A 15976-nucleotide genomic window follows, 5' to 3' on the forward strand; every position below is an offset into this window, starting at 1 on the left:
TGAGAAACAAAGAAATAAAAATGGAACAAAATGTCACTGCATAAAACAGAAAGTGGTGGATTTAGGAGCAGATGGCAAATATAGATGAGAGTTTATCCAGGAGCAGCACTGGCAAGGAGAAGCCTTGAGCCTTCTGGCTGGTCAGAGGAGGACTGAGAACCGGCTGTGTGATGTCGAGCTGATGGCAGGTGTGACTTTGGGATGTGTGAGAACAGAGGCATGCTTGTGTCCCCCTGGAGCTGCCCCCAGAGCCCTTTCACATTCACACACATACTTCTGCTCATCCATACTGGAGAAAGATCATTTGAAGCCAAAGAGGATACAGGGGAGGAGGATGAGGATAACCAGAGCATAGAATACAGTCTAACATGAGAGACGACGTGGAAGTAGAAAATGCAGGTTAATAACACTGCCATGTATCTTAATATGGGAGCAATGAGGGAAGGTAATCACCACTATAAATAAATAGTATGTCTTGGAGGGAAGTACTATCTGACATACTGTACAAAGGGATCCAGAAGATCCCACATTCACAATATAGACCTGAGACATAACTTGGAAAAAAATATATTGCATTTTTCGAAAATACCAGTAAGTTTAAACTCAGAAAAACATTTCACATTCTGTAGAAAACTTCTGAGTGAGACATGTTTGTGTGACCTTTCAGAGACCCTAGAGAAAGGAGATGAACAAGATCTGGATCATTTTGATTTTATCTTTAAACTCACAGCTGTCACAGTTTGAAGATAAGTGAATTTATAAAAAGCGGAAAACTTGTTATCTCAGAGAGAAATACTTTGAACGCCATCTGTCCTGTGTTTTCCTGAATTGAAAAAAAAGTGTTTGTCCATCAAGGTTGCTACTGGACAAGCATATAGGGCAGATGTGAGAATCTAAAAATAGCATTGGGCGGGGGGGAGAATCCATTATGATATCTAGGTTATTTTCTAATTTGTTTACTAGATAGACTGATGGTGTTTCAATATTATTTCAGCATTATCCTGATGCAGGGATATATATTGACTAAAACCCTGTCTGTTCCATCAGACTTTTTATTATCAAATGTTAAACTTTTAACCTCACCTTCTTAGTGGCTTATGCCTGTAAGAGTTTTTTTATTTGAGAAGTTCTCCCAAGCCTTTAATGCTGCAGATTCAGGAATCAAACCAGTGTATTAGCAAGTGTATCTGTGTGGGAGGTCTGACAGAGATACAGTATGATTATCAAATAATCATAGCAGGAGAAAATACTGCTCAAGAAGGCTAAAATACATTTCTGTGTAGTCTGACACTTGATTGTTTCCCTCCCTCACACAGGTGAGGTGAACAGTCTGGTGTTTTTATTTGAAGAGTATATATTTGCATGTTGTCTCAGTAAGATGGAGCTTTTTATAAAGATAATTAAAACATAATGCACACTGTTACTTAAGTCTTACTGTTTGGAAATATGAAAATACTTCTTTTAAGATACCCTTATGGGTAAAGTGTACAATGTTTAGAATATAAAAAAGATGTACTGCATAACACAGACCAATGTTCCAGTATGACCTTACTCCCAACAAGCTGGGACTAAGAGCAGATGCACTGAGTCCAAAATGACTAATTCTCTCCCTCCATGAATGGCCTATGGGAATCCATAGACAGCCAGATAGAAAGCCTAAAGAACTGCCAAATGGGGTTTCTGCTCTTCCTGAGACAGTGGAAGTAGAAAAGGAGGGAGTAGAAGTTGCAGCCTTTAAACTATTCACCATCCCTGGACCACCCTCTTCCTCCCCAGTTCAGAGAATGTTGCAGATTGAATGTGCTTTATTCTACAGCTCTTACTGTGTCTGACAAAGAGTGAAATGCAGTGCTATCAGTAGTAACAGGGAGTAAATGTAGACCTCGAGGAGTGGCCCTGAGGAGTCTTTTGCTTCTCAGAAACTGAATCCAAATTTATGTACACCAACTTTATTCACTTGCTAACGTGAAGTAGGTAATCCCCTCTTTCAGCTTCTATGACATGTTCTTTTAAAATACTGCTCTCAGTTCTTGATGTTATTTCAGTATTTTTTTTCTTCCCCTTCCGTATGTTTCTGAGGTTTTTGTTATTGCAAATAGCTCCAAACAGGAGCTCCTCTAACATATCCAGCTCTGTTTCAAGAGCCAGTTCGACTCTCTGTAGAGACTTAACTGAGTTGTCCCAGCCTGCGACTCAAGCGACCATTTTATAGCATGGTGTCAAGAATACGTTGCATGCCCTGGGTGTGGTGTCAGCCACGTAGGGAGCATTGATGTTACAAGAGTCCTATGGGGTTACAGGAATGGAAAATACCAGCACTGGTGCATGCTCACCACTGCTGTAAGAGGAAGTGATGCCTGCAGTGAGACTCCCTCAGAACCGCACCCTGACTTGACTCCAGTGGAGCCAGTGGCTTCTTTCCAGGAGGAGTCCCTGGACCATAGGGCCTGCCAGCAGCCTGAGCCATCAAGGAGCCTCAACTTCAGTGGGAAGCTGAGCTTTCTGTGGTGAGGATGCTCCTGAGTTGTTTTGGTGAAAAGCAAGCAGAAAAATGTAAAATAAAATATAGTCCATTTAAAAGACAGGAAGATGACTAAGCTGGTGAATAAGATACTCTAGACAAATGACAGGGAGTGGCAGGGCAGAGGAGCTGAAAAAACAGCAGAATTGGGAAAAAAGCCCCAGTGCTCTGGAAATTCAAGTTGACAAATATGTAGGGGGTAAGATGGAAAAAGGTGAGGCAGGTATTTAGGTTCTGGGTAATAAGAACAGAAAGGGACCTTATGAAAGCTAGATCTGGGTGACTCAGGAAACAAGATGAGCTTCTGAGAGGCAGTTGGGAATGTAGTCTGAGAGGAACAGGAAATAGTAGGAGGGTGAAAGGTGGACTCCTGTTCTGTAATGGGCTTCAATTAGTGGGAAGAATGAGAGGGACACAACAGTGCTGCTGAATCAGAAGAGCAGAAATGCAGTGGATGTTTAGAAGCCTGATGCTGATTTTCTTATTAGGGTTGTTTTTCTGGAGGTGAGGCTGGAAGGAGGCCAGGTAAATGAATCTTACATCCAGTAAAGTTGTAGGGGAGAAGGATGCAAGAACATTGTGAATGTTGCTGATAGGGTTGGAAGAAGAAAGAAAAGCCAAGAAATGAGTTGGATGGAGTTTGGCATCACTGTGATGGAAGCAAGAAGGCTGAGAAAGCATGAATACTGCAAAACATGGATGGCACCCAAGTTAAAAAGGGTTTGATGAATATTGCAGACGGAGTGTGGGTAAGAACATTATGAACTTGAAGCTGTTGTGTTTTATGAACTTGAAGCTGTTGTGCTTGCTTTGTAGAAGACAGAATCTGTCCCAAGGTTAATGAATGTTATGGCATATTACCATGACAATTGAAAACTCACATGAAAGTCCAGAGTTCCCTTGTCCAATGAGTTGTACAACAAGCACAGAATGAAAAGGGTTCCTTTCTGCACAGAGTTAAAATCTGAGAGTGAGTCAAGGGCAGATGACACACAGAGACAGGAGGTGGGAAATAGAAGGCATTACTTATGAGGGAAGATGAGGCTTCCATCAAGCGTGCCCAAGCCATTGTCAACGTTTCAGAGGTCAATACAGCAGGCAGAGTTTTAAGGAGAAAATGGAAAGATGTCAGTGAATCAGCTTTGCTAGTGTTGTCAGTAAATTGTTCCTGAAATTGGTAAATGAGTGATACCAGGATTGGAAGATGCTGTGTCGGAAAGTGCAGTGTGATGTAATGGGGCTGCTGGGGGAAGGAATGCAAAGAGTGGCTGGGAGTGTTTGTGATAGCATTTTGCATGGTCTGAACATGTGTGCATTTATTAAGGCCAGAAGGAAATGCAGAATGAATACGGGCAATATAGGCTGGTGCTCTGAACAATGGGGATGGGTAGAAAAATGTGTTTTATAAGCTTTGTTAGAAAGACCTGCACCCAGGAGAGAGAGAGAGAGAGAGCAGGTTACACATAAGGTGACATTGATGTTACTCCATTCGAGTGAGTGGCAAGGGTGCCAGCATTTTGGATCAATTAATGAGGGAAGGGGGATTAGGAAAACACAAGTCTTTCACAGTGATGTTGGGCTTAAAATGAGACATCCACAAAGTGATGCCTGAGAGACTGTTCAATATTTTGTATTTGAACGTAAATCTGGAGTTAGAGCACTGTCTATGAAGAAAACTCATACAATTATATTGACTACAATGATGATTTTTTTTTTTAAGGCCATGCATCTGATTTTTTGTTTATCACAATTACTGGTCTCCTGTTGCAGCAGGGACACCGATTCAGCCACAGATATAGCACCAAATCACTAAAAGGGCTTATTCCCAGAGTTGTGTTAACAGTACTGGTATGATGAAGTAGATGGGGATGAAGTAATAGGGAAAATTGCACAGTCATGTTGATGCATGCGGCATTAAACCCCATGATGCCTGCCCAGGGAAGGACAAAATTGGTTTTAAAAGTAGATTGAAAACATTAAAAAGATAGACACCATATTTTAAATTGGATTAATTTGAAGTATACTGTAAAATCAGTTAGCACTGATCTGGAGTGTAGTAACTGTACAGCTGCATATGTTCCGTCATGTACACTCTTGTCCTCAGCTTCTCAGTTTTGAAAAATTACTAAAGATAGCCTGGTGAAGTTTTTGCATGTCTGATTTGCCCACCTCAATAACCAAAAAAGGAGAGTTAAATGAAGAATTTGCCAAGTGAACTGGCACCTGAATGCTAGTTACTGCATTTCTCGTGTTGCAGTTCCAGTAGTAATGATTGTTTCACACACATTAATTTCTCCTTTGGACTTCGGCTTCTGCACTTAAGTACAGGGTCTGAACTCCATGGGTTGCACAAACGCATAATGAGAAAGTTAATTTCTCCACTAACATGAGGCTGACCGTAGCTCTGCCCTTACACTGCATTATTTCTGCAGGAAATATCTGCAGGACTATCACTATGAAACGGTTCTGCTTGCTAAGCAAATGTGGAGCAGCACAGACAGGAAGAAGATAAGTAGAAAAAAATGCTAATTTAAATGCTGAAGACCGATTTAACTAACCTTCATTTGTTTTAAAGTTTAAATATTTACTCATTTTCAATATTTGCATGTGCTCTTTCCTGGCCCGCAGCACCACGCACGTGGGTTTCTGTGGCGCGGTGTGAAGAAGGAGCGGGGTTTGCAGTTCAGGGGGTTCTCTGCCTGCAAGAAACCAAGGGGGTCACCGCAGAACGCCCGTGCTGTCGCTCCCCTAGAGCCGGAGTGGCATTCCCGGTGGCCGTAGCTCCCAGCAGGGCGGTGGCACGGGGCCCGGGCGTTGGCTGCCGGCCAGCCCGCAAGTGCAAGGGCTGCAGCTGCCACCGGGCCCTGCCTGCTCAGCCAGCGCCGCTCCACTGAAAAACCTGCCAGGCCCCTCAAGGGGGAAAATAGCAGGGGAAAAAAAAGAGCAGCTCTCGCACAACTGTGCCAGCGCAACCCGGAGTGCCTTCCGCCTCAAAGCAAACAAAAAACAAACTGAAAACGTCCAGCGGAGGATGGCAAAGCCATCCACCACCTGGAATTTTTCATGCAGTTACTAAAAATACAAAACCTGCAGTATTGCTGCCCTCACATGCGTAGCCTGAGCCTGGGCTGTGCTGCAGCACACCGGGGAAGTTACAACTGCGATTTTAGGAAGGGAATGTTTGCATTTTTCCGTTGATTTTCATGATTATCTGTAGTTCTAGTGATTATCTGCAAAATAGGGCACGCTGTGTTACCAGTAATACATGTGTCCTGTGGCAGTGAGCCAAGCCAGTAATTGAAGGTCAGGGATTGTTTGTCGAGTGCAGTTCAGTGTGCTGCCTGATTCCATAGGGGACTGGCAGTGCCAAAGAACAAAGGCAGCTCTGTTCTGCAAGCTTATAGTATGGCTTGTTTGACAGAGCTCAGGCCCAATTGTGAGAAGAAGCAAACAGTGGTGGAAAACAGTGCTAAAATAATGTGACTACTAAATAAGCCTTTTTAAAGTGTAGTAGGTTGCAAATGTCAAAACCTGGCTTGGATAGACGCTAATTTTTAAAATTCTTATTTAGAAATTTACCTTTATGTGGCAAATCTGTGTTTTGTTAAGAACATACACATATATATCGTAGTAAATTTTGTAAGTAGTAATGATGTAAATGTCATTTTATGTTGCCTTAATCGACTTAACATTAACAATTATACCAGAAGCAATTTCCTTGGGGTTTTTTTTTAACTTCCAGAAGGTGTTTCACCACTTAGTGGGTTTTTCCTGAGTATGTCTTTGAGTGAAACTCTTGGAAATAAGAGTTGCTGAGTTAGTATTCCATGCATAGCTGGTGCGGCTTGAGAATTTTTAGCAAAATCCCTCTGTGGTAACGAATTGGTGGTGCTGGGCTGGGTATTAATATTCTTTGTTACTAAGTCTCCGTCTATTAATAAAGCTTTGTCCAAACGGGCAAACTTGCCTGTCCTCCAGACCGTCTTGTGATTTGTATTTTAATAGTGTCTGTCTTGGATGTTATTAAGGATTGCCTGCTTTGACAGTTGCACTACATGCCACCCAGCTATCACAGCACCATTAGTTCAAGAGTAGCATGAAGTATGTTGTGCTCTGTAATAGGCATTTTTCACTTGTTTGCCCTTCCTGAAATAGCTGTTAAGTGTCTGGGTCCTTAAGAGAAATGTTAAAGCAAAACCTAAAACTATGAGAAAGGGGGGAATCTAGTGGTGGAAGTAGTATGCCTTTGGGTGCTCAGTACTTCTTGGAGGTAATCTAAAATGTGCTTTAAAAGTTAAACTGGAGATCATACAAGTACAGAATTAAGTTTGGAAAAATACTTTGTTTATTGATTACTTGGCAAAGTCTTAGTTCCAAGATATTTTCTCGTGTCAGCTATTACTGATGGGTCAAGTTTTATTTCCTAGTGGTGATGAGGCCTCTGAAGGACTGAGTCTGTGAAAGCCTGTCCTGCTCAAGGCACGCTTCTGCTCTAAAGGGGGAACAGCAGTGCAAACTACAGCCCCAAACCTGGAATAAGGCTGCATTTCAGTCTTTGCTACTGCATGACCTCTCTCAGTTCTGGTGAAAGTGACTGAGGTATTATTCCCCCCTACCCATTGAGAGGTGGTCTGGAGAAAAAGGAAGTGAAAGGAAAGCAGATCAGAATGATGTCACTAAGATGTTTAATTTTTTTTTCTGGAGATAAGGCAGTGCAGCCCTACCAAGGCATGGCTGGGGCAGGAGGTGTGTTGTGGGGGAACCAAGGAGGTTAGTGAGCTGTGTTCTGCTGGTGGTGAGCCCTGAGTGGATCTGGTGAGGGGCTGTGGCGCCAGAAACCAGAGGAGCAACTGTCCAGTCTGGGTGGTCAGGAATAGATAGAGGCTGCTCAAGGCACTGCAGCCTCCCTGCAGCCTTGCTGCCATATAAGGCTGCTCAGCTGCCTTGAGCCAGCCTGGATGGAAGACCACTTAAAAAGGAAAATCAATACAATAAACTGCCTCTGCTAAGTGTCCTTTCCAAGTGAAATCCAGGAATCTTATGTGGTTTGAGCACAGGCTGGGTAGTGTACAAACACCATGTACAGGTAGCCTGGTTCCTGCCTTTGCTCATGTGCTGTTATGGAAGAAAACCAGGTTGTTGGAGAAAAGCCTGCAATGGGTAGAAAGCCTTCCAGTTCAACTTTAATGTTTAGCTGTACCTTAGTATTTTATTTCAGAGCTTAGTATGTTATAGCATTCCAGTACACCTTTAAGCTTACATCATTTGGAATAATTCAAGATGAGAACAGAGATGTAGTCATACATTGATTTCCCATTATTCTCATACTTTCTTGGCAAATGACATGCCTTGTATTTTTTCCGTGAAGTGAAAAATGTACAGCTGTTTATGTTTAAAGAGATTGGGGAAAACAAATGTCTCTATCACAGCCTCCCTTGTGATTATTTTTTCTTTTATTTTTTCTTACTATCCATGTTTATGTATGTGAGCTAAGCTCAAGGAGTATATTACAGGTGTTTTTGCTATATTTCTCTCTGGAAATAATTTTCTCATTAGTAAGTGTCCCCTGAACCTTTTCCCCCTGGACTATTCAGTTGAAGTTTCCATGTGAACAGTGATCAACTAGTTAGTGACATTGGCTAGTGTTGGAAAGAGTGAAAACACGTGAGGTTTCTGTTTGGTTGGTTTTTTTTTTGCGGGGGGGGGGGGTGTTGGGTGGGGGGTCGTCACGGAGAAAATAGGTTATATACTAAAAATGAGAAAACTGCTTGAGAAGTTTTCCGCCAGTTCCCGGGCAGAGTCCCACTGAGCACTGTGTGCTGCTGGTGAAGGCTTTGGGCCGCGCCGCCTCGGCGGGGCAGGGGGGAGCGGAACCGCCCACCGCCCTCTGCTCCGGCTGCTCCTGGACCCAAACCAGGCACTGAGCTCATGCCTGACCCGCCCTTCCTTTTTATTGCCTTTTTTTTTTTTTTTTTTTCCCTTGGTTGAATGTGGACGAGCTGCAGCCCTCGCTTGCTAACTTTCCAGAGCCAACCCGCGGCAGGGATAGAGAACAGCTTTCCAAGGCCCGGCTCAGCTTCGCGGGGGGAAGCAAGCACTGAGGCTGTAAACGCTGTAAACGAAGCTCGAGGTTGTGGCGCGGAGCAGCGGCAGCAGGAGGCTCAAGGCCCCCGGGTGCCTCGGCCGCGCTCGCGAGCCACGGCCACACGTGCCCCGGGACTCCGCCCCCGCGGGACGTGGCCGCGGGCCGCGCCTGCCGAGCGCCGCCTCTTCCCGCGGCGTGCTCTCCTCGCCCGACGCTCAACTCGGTGCTTCCCCGCCCGGCTCCTCCCGCCCCGGCACCGCGCACTGCGTGCCCGCCCTTATGTAAGCGGCGGCATCGGCAGCGCGCCATGACCCAGCAGCGGGGACGCGCCGGGGCCTCTGCGGAGCGCACAGCTGCGCGATAGTCCGCGCCGGCCCCACAAAGGGCGGGCGGTGAGTCGTCGTCGTCCGCCTCCCCGCCGCCTCCTCCTCCGGCCCCGCAGTCTCCGCCCCCGGCACGGCCGCCCGGCCCGACCCGGAAGCGGCGCGGTGAGAACCATTTTCCTTGTGAGTTCAAAGGCGGAGGCGGGCGCGGAGGTCCCGCGGGCTGGGCCGCCGGGCGAGGTGCGTACCGGCCGACGGGGCGGGGGGAGTGGGACAATCCGCCGCTGTCGTTCGGGAGGAGGCGGGGGGCGCCTTCCCCCGCGGGATACATACCCGCACGGACACTTTAACTTTGCGACGGGCGCCTTTGTTTGCCCTCCGAGGCTGCTGGGGCGGAACGGGCCGCGCCCCCGGCCCGCGGGGTTGTCGCGGCCCTCGGCCCCTCTCCGTCCTATCCCTGCGGAGCGCGGAGCTGCGCACGTGACGAACGGGCTCCCGCGGGGGCGCGCGCGGCGCGGCACGCGGCCGGCGACGGCGGCTTTGTGCGCGGCCCGGCGGGGACGAGAGCGCGGCGACCCCGGGACAGCGTGAGTACCGGGCTTCTCCTGCGCCCGTGGAGGCGTGCAGGGCGGTCTGCGCCCCTCGCGAAACGGGAGAAAGGGAGTTCAGAAAAAAACCCTAAGATTTTGTGGTTTTTTTTTTTTTTCCTTTTTTCTGTTAAGTTTGTGCCGTTAAGGCGGGGTGCGGGAGCGGCAGGACTCGGTGCCGGCCGTTAACGGCACGGACCCCGCCGTTAGAGCAGCCGTGGGCGCCGTTGGTGCGCCTTGCCATGCGGCAGCTCCGGCGGGCAGCGGGCCCGGCTGGCGCTGCCTGCTCCCCGCGTCCCGACGGGTACTTCCTTCTCCCCCCCCCCCCGCCGAAGGGCTGCGAGAGTTCCGCCCGGAATAACGCCTTGGCTGGAAACGGCCTCTTCCGTAGGGATTGCAGGCAGGGTAATCCGCGAATGAGGAAACCCCGTGCTCGATTTTAACGTCAGATCTGCTTTACTGATTGTCCGTTCCTTTCCACTTGGTAATTCTGCCTTTGAGTACAAACCATGGCAACAAACAGGCGTTGGAAGAGAGCTACAGCTGCTTCGAATGATTAAGTGTCATAAAGAAAAGGTGCCGGTGTTTGCGCTATTGCAGACTAAACAGCAAGGCTAGAGAACAGTATGTGGAAAAGTTTACTGAATAGCATGTAAAAATTAGGTTTAATTAATCTTTTCAATTTTTGTGGTTTAAAGAGGAAGAAATATAGAATGTAGATGTTTTAGTGCAAGAACAGCTTTCTGAATTACATTATTAACTCTTTAGAAGTCTTTTTGGCTTACGGCATAAATTCCTCTAGAAAGATTTTTTAAAAGGGGTCATTGCGGTAGGTGTGCATTGTAGGATGTGCTTTTGTGGTGTGGGGAGCAGGCTTGCAGCACAGAGTGCCCAGCTAAGCAGGCTGTGAGCTCCAGCGAGGCAGCTGAGGCAGTGCTACGTGCGGGATGAGCTGGGCAGCAGCTGCGAGCTCAGCTGTAACCCGAGCATTTGCTGCATTGAGCCTTCTGGGTGTCACAGTCTGGCAGCGCCCAGGCTGCAGCAGTCGAGGTGCAGCAGCTTCTGGAGCCCTGGCCAGTGCCAGGGAGCTCCCTGCTCGCAAGCTGGAAGCAGATTACCACCGCTCCAGCTGCTTAATTCACTAGGCAGAGGTAAAAATGCACTGTGTGCTTGCTTGCTACTGCTTCCTTGGGCAAGTGGGTCCTGTGATTGCTATGGGGGTTTTGGAAAGATAAATAAAGAGATGACTTGTGTTATTGGGCATAAGAAAAGGCAGTCACTGAGAAATTTGCTGTGTTGGTATTTGGTGAATGCTGCTGAATGGTTTTGTGATTGTTTGCTGTGAAGTGATGGTAGTTTATGTCTTTTAAAAAATTATTTGAATATCCAGAAGGTCCAGAATCCAATTCTCAGACTCAGTGCTGTGCCAGCTGCCTCTTGTAGGCAGGTTATTTCTGGCATGAGCCGGGATAAAACCATGGCGAAGGGGCAGAGTAAGAAACACCCTTTATTCAGCATCAGGGAACTTGTTAGCAAAGCAGCCAAAGAGAGGGTGTATGTGTGTGTGTGTGTGTGTGTTTGTGTTCATGGGGCTCCCTTTGGCTAAGCAGGGAAATCTGGTGGGGGAAAAACTGGGATTTTTTTTGTTTTTGTTTTTTTTTAAGCATCTAGTTAGAATAGTGGTAAAGCCAGATGTCACTTAAAATTGAGTGCTTGAGTCCTCTGCTTAGTTGTGGTCTTTGTGGAATTGGGTTAACGTGTAAAACTTCTTTTACAAGCTACAGGTTTGAAAGGGAGATTTTCATTTACAGAGGTTCAGTTTTTCCTGATTTCTGCCAGTATGCTTGGTTGTCCTTAAAGTTATCCTCCGCTTTGGGAATGGAAAGAGCGAGCATCTGCAAGGACCTTTTCCTCTGAAAATCTGCAAAGAACTTGTTAGACCTTATATATATTTTCATGTCATTACATGCCCCATATGCTTACCTCTAATAGCTGACTATAGCCTGCTGTGCTCTCAGTTTGTTTTTCTTTGGGCATGTGTGATATGTAGTGTGAAATTTAGTTATGTCTTCCATTTAAAATTTTTCAAATCCCCAACCTATCCCAGGTTGGGTGTCTCCTTGGTGGCCTGCCTATCTCGTGGAACTGATGGAGTCTGGACTTTGCTTTTCCAAGAAGGCGTTTACTTAAGGATGGTGTTTTGTTGTTGATAGTGGGAATGTTTTTTAATAGTGTCTGAAAAAGTCTCAAGTCATGTGCAGCTGAGTGGCTGCACACATAGGAGGAGGTGTGTGACATGGCATGGTTTTGCTTTATTTATTTACATATTTTTCCTCTGTGCTTGTGGGATAGCCTGCATCCTCCACATGAGTATTTTGGGGGCGTTGACCTGTCTAGAGGCATAGATCTATGAAAGTAAGGGAGGAGGCATTACGTTTCTCTTCTCAGAATAATCACACTCACAGATCTATATTTGGAACTAGTTCTTTTAATACCAGTCGGAAGATAAACCAGTGGCTCACATGTACCTTAATCTGTAGTGTTGTCTGAATGCTGAATGATAACTGCAAGCCACATTCCACACAGTTTCGTTTTAGCTGATGATTTGGTATGTCCTGTTTGTAGTCGGAAACTCATTTATTGACCTGAATAATAGCTCAGAAAGTTAGAAGGAAGGCAGTGTGGGAAAAGTAGAACAGTGTGAGGGAAGACATGGGGGCAGTTAAAAAGCTGAAGGACTGCAATATTGGCTTTTAGAAGAAAAATCTGCTTGTGAGTTTATACACTCAACACTTTGCAATTTCATTATGTGAACTCCACCCTCTCTTAACCATTAGCAATACAAAATCCATTATAGGAAAGTGATGCAAGAGCAAAGGCCCTTTCTTAGCTATTAGAGGTTAAATAATTATTTACTGTTTGGACTCTGTAGTTGGAATATTATCATATACTCTTGCTCCTCCAGCCCTTTCGTCTAGTTATCTGTTGTAGAGATGATTGACTGGTGGAGAGGTTTGGCTTTTTTTCCTTCCTTGTCTGAAAAAGAGTAGCAGCTGAAGTGAAACCTTAAATAAAATGGAAACAAGAATGCTGTGCATTCAGTCGGAGCATTTGTGAAGTTTGATAGATTTATTAGAAAGTATAATGTATCTCCCATGAAGAGTTCTCTCATTTGTTTAGTAAGTGCCAGAGCTGAAGCTCCAGAGACACTTGGGTTATATTTAGCCTAATCTCGAGGCAGCACCTTTGAAAGTAGGTAATGAAGCCTGATAAAACCTTGAGTGCTCTCTTAGGAGCTGCCTGCAGACTGGCTGAGGGCAGGTCACTGCTGCCCTGCTTAGTGGCTTTTGTCAAGTTATGGGATTGCTTTGTGCCTCAGTTTCCCCATCTGTAAATAGGTCACGGTGATCCTGCCTTTCCCTGTAAGTACTTGGGGTCTCTTGCTGCAAGATGTTGCATGTGAGCTGTTATGGCAGCATTTTACAGATAAACAGGTAACATTTGCACAGTGCTCCATGTGGTTTGACCTGCCCTTGTTTCTCCTCTTTGTCTTTTTCCCCTGCATTTTAAATTTAGAATCAGTCTCAAAGGGCTTTTTTCTTTTCCTGTTTTCCCTCATTATTATTTTTTTGTCCTGTAAAATAACTTTCCTCTTATTCTTTTCTGTACCTCCATGTTTTTTCCCCTAGCATCCTGCATGCTGTTTCTGCCAGTCATTTCTTTTGTTCACAGATGTCTTCCTTTTGCTGTTCCTGTCTGCCCTCAGAGCAGCATTTCTCTCCCCACCATCCGCTGGGATTTCCTTTTCACCTGACTCATCCCCAGTAGGTACATCCCCGCTCTGCTGGGCTCTCCTTGTGCTTCTGTTCCAGGAAGCCCAGCCAGCAGGGAAGGGTTTGCCTGCTTGTCCCCTCTCAGGGGAGATCACTGGAGGCATGGCGCCCTCCCTGCTCGCCTGCTGCATCCTGCTGTGCCTGGATGAGGGCAGTGGCTTTGGGCAAAGGCTGTGCGAGGGTGTCGAGGAGTCTCTGACTCCCTGCTGCCTTTTCTCAGTGCCTGGCTTTTGCAGCAGAGCTGGGAGATTTCTTGCTTCCTCCACCAGCGAGGGTGGGCAGCACCTTGTTGCTTTGCCAGCCCAGGGGGTGAATGGGGAGGCTCCCGGCCCCGCTGCGAAATGCCCGTGCCCGGCGCTGTGGGCTCGGGGGCGGTGTGCTGGAGCAGCCGGTTGCTGCAGGGAGGAGCGGCTGCGGGGGCGGCGGGAGCAGAGTCAGAACAGTTCAGAGATGGGCAGGGAAATGAGATGGTTGACTTGAGGCAAGGTGAACGATTTCAGAACAGGAAGCGGGGGGGGGGGGGGGAGGGATTTCTCTGCAGTCTGCTTCCACTTGAGCTGTCCTTAGTATAATCACTGCTGTGCTAGCTGGTCCTGCAGGCAGGGAGAGAGGAGCTTCGGGCTGAGCTGTCTGTTTAGGATGGAATGGTGCTCCTGTACTTTTAGCTTCTGTGGTAAACAATCTCGCTCAAGCATAGTGAAGGAAAGGAAGAATGTATCGTGTAGTTCTCTTTTCTAGCTGGTTTTCCACCAACAGCACAAAGGAAAAAACCGACAGAACACAAAATCCTCCTTTCCTTGTATAATTAGTAACTGTTACTTTATTTTAATGGAAGAATACATCAGTATTTATACGGTTTTGGGGATTTGATATGCTGAGGTGTTTTTTCAGTTGCCTGATTTACTCTGTTTTCCTTGACAGACATTCAAGCCCTTGGTTGGAAAAAGTGTATACAATTCAATTACTGCAGTAGAATTCCTTGTGGACAAACAGCTGGATTTCATAACTGAAGATAGTGCCTTTCAGCCCTATCAGGTAAGAAATTTGACTAGTGCATGAATATTATCCATTTAGTTTATTTCAAAGCCATGATTTTACTATTGTTTAAGTGTATTTTATGTTCAAGTTTTGTGTTACAGGAACAATTTCCTATTGGTTATTAGCAGAGATTGTTCCTTGTTCTGTGAATGATTATATTGGATACTCTATTATTCTAGTTAATCTGAATCATGTCAAGGTGTACTGTGCCACGAATATGACTGTAGCATCTTAAGATAAAATACCTGACCCCTTTAAAGGTTAACCAGTACCATTAATTGTAGAGCAGAAAGAAGATGGTATCCCTCCTTCTGAAGCTTTCATTTTCCGGTCTTTGCATGATTACAGTGATATTCCACTTATGGATTTTGGTTCTCTTGGAAAATGAATAACAATAAATGTTAATATCTTAAAAAAGAAACACTCTTCTTACTGTCGCCTGCTAAAATTTCCAGTATCCTTGATTTTAATGCCTCTCCATTAACTATAAACACAATAATATATTAATGTGTATTTAAAGAACAAGAGAGTTAGTGATTCCCCCCCTTGCTGCTTCAGAAGAAGGTCTAAAAATCTCTTCTTTAACAAATAGAAAAATACTTGATACTTCAATTTGTGCTGAACTGATTGCATTTACAATAGCCATAAATTCTTCCTTATGGCTTGGATGGTACACTGTGGTGATACAGAAATAGTACTTAGAGGCTTGGAATAACAGATGGCCCTGAATAAATGCTATGTAATTTTGTCCTGACACCCCTTCTTCCCTCCTGCTTCACCAAGATGTTTTTTTTTTCCCAATGCCAAATACAGAGCTAGAAAAAGAGAGTGGCTAAGAGAGAATCCTAGGGAGAGAGAGAGGGAGGTTCAGTTCATGGAAGGGCTGGTGCTTTTGTGTGTCTGTGGTAGGGAAGCCAAACGAGTTGAGCATTTCTCACCAGGGTGAGGTTACATGTTATGACTCGAGCTGCTAGAACAGTTTGGCTCTGCCGCAGACAGCAGTTCCCACTCTCAGACCCTGCACTAGCACCTTCAGTGCTCTAAGCCAGCACAGCCTTGATTTTGGAGCACGGGAGGGGGGGCACGGCGCAGGGGAGAAGCCTGTGATGTTGATGAGCTGAGCTGGATTAGCCCAGGCTGCATCCAGTGCTGCAGCTTCCTCCACGGAGGGGGTCAGGATGACGCAACACGGAGTGGGAGATCCTCCTTTGGCAGCAGCGACCTCTTAAATCAGCTGAGCCATGAAGTGTAAATTCACCCTCAGAGTCCAGCCGCAATCTTCCCGATTCGTTTTACAAAGCAAATACTGGTGCTGCTGTCTGCCCTCTGCCTGAAATCTGTCAAGATCATGTGTCTGGTAATGCTCATTCCAGTAACAGTAATCAATCTCCTTTTGGCAGTGGATCATTTCTGATCTGAACAAAGCAAACTGAGCATAGGAGGACTGCCTTTTGTTAAACAATACCATTGCCAGGCAGTGACATAGTGATGTTCTATGCATTTTAGGCCCTCCAAAGAATATTTACTGATAAAGCGTTAGACTTGGAAGCGCCTTAATTTGGGAAGGTGCATTCAGGTTGAAGGTGTAA

The 15976-nt window shown here is 45.8% G+C and overlaps 1 protein-coding gene across 4 annotated transcripts in view; it reads left to right on the forward strand.

Annotated features, from left to right (window-relative positions):
- JMJD1C (jumonji domain containing 1C) overlaps positions 1 to 15976 on the forward strand; it is a 178228-nt gene that overhangs the window by 107349 nt on the left and 54903 nt on the right. For 3 of the 4 annotated variants that reach the window (XM_059851108.1, XM_059851107.1, XM_059851109.1), the window contains one exon: positions 14271 to 14384. Coding sequence is in view for 1 of the 4 variants with exons in the window: in XM_059851107.1 (XP_059707090.1) it covers positions 14271 to 14384 (114 nt within the window). In the remaining 3 variants the exon portion in view is untranslated. Of the gene's footprint in view, positions 1 to 9016; positions 9170 to 14270; positions 14385 to 15976 lie in introns of those variants that run through there. The other variant, XM_059851110.1, reaches the window with a different exon arrangement.

This window comes from Haemorhous mexicanus, chromosome 7 (genome assembly GCF_027477595.1).
Source record: "Haemorhous mexicanus isolate bHaeMex1 chromosome 7, bHaeMex1.pri, whole genome shotgun sequence".
NCBI classification, from domain to species: Eukaryota; Metazoa; Chordata; class Aves; order Passeriformes; family Fringillidae; genus Haemorhous; species Haemorhous mexicanus.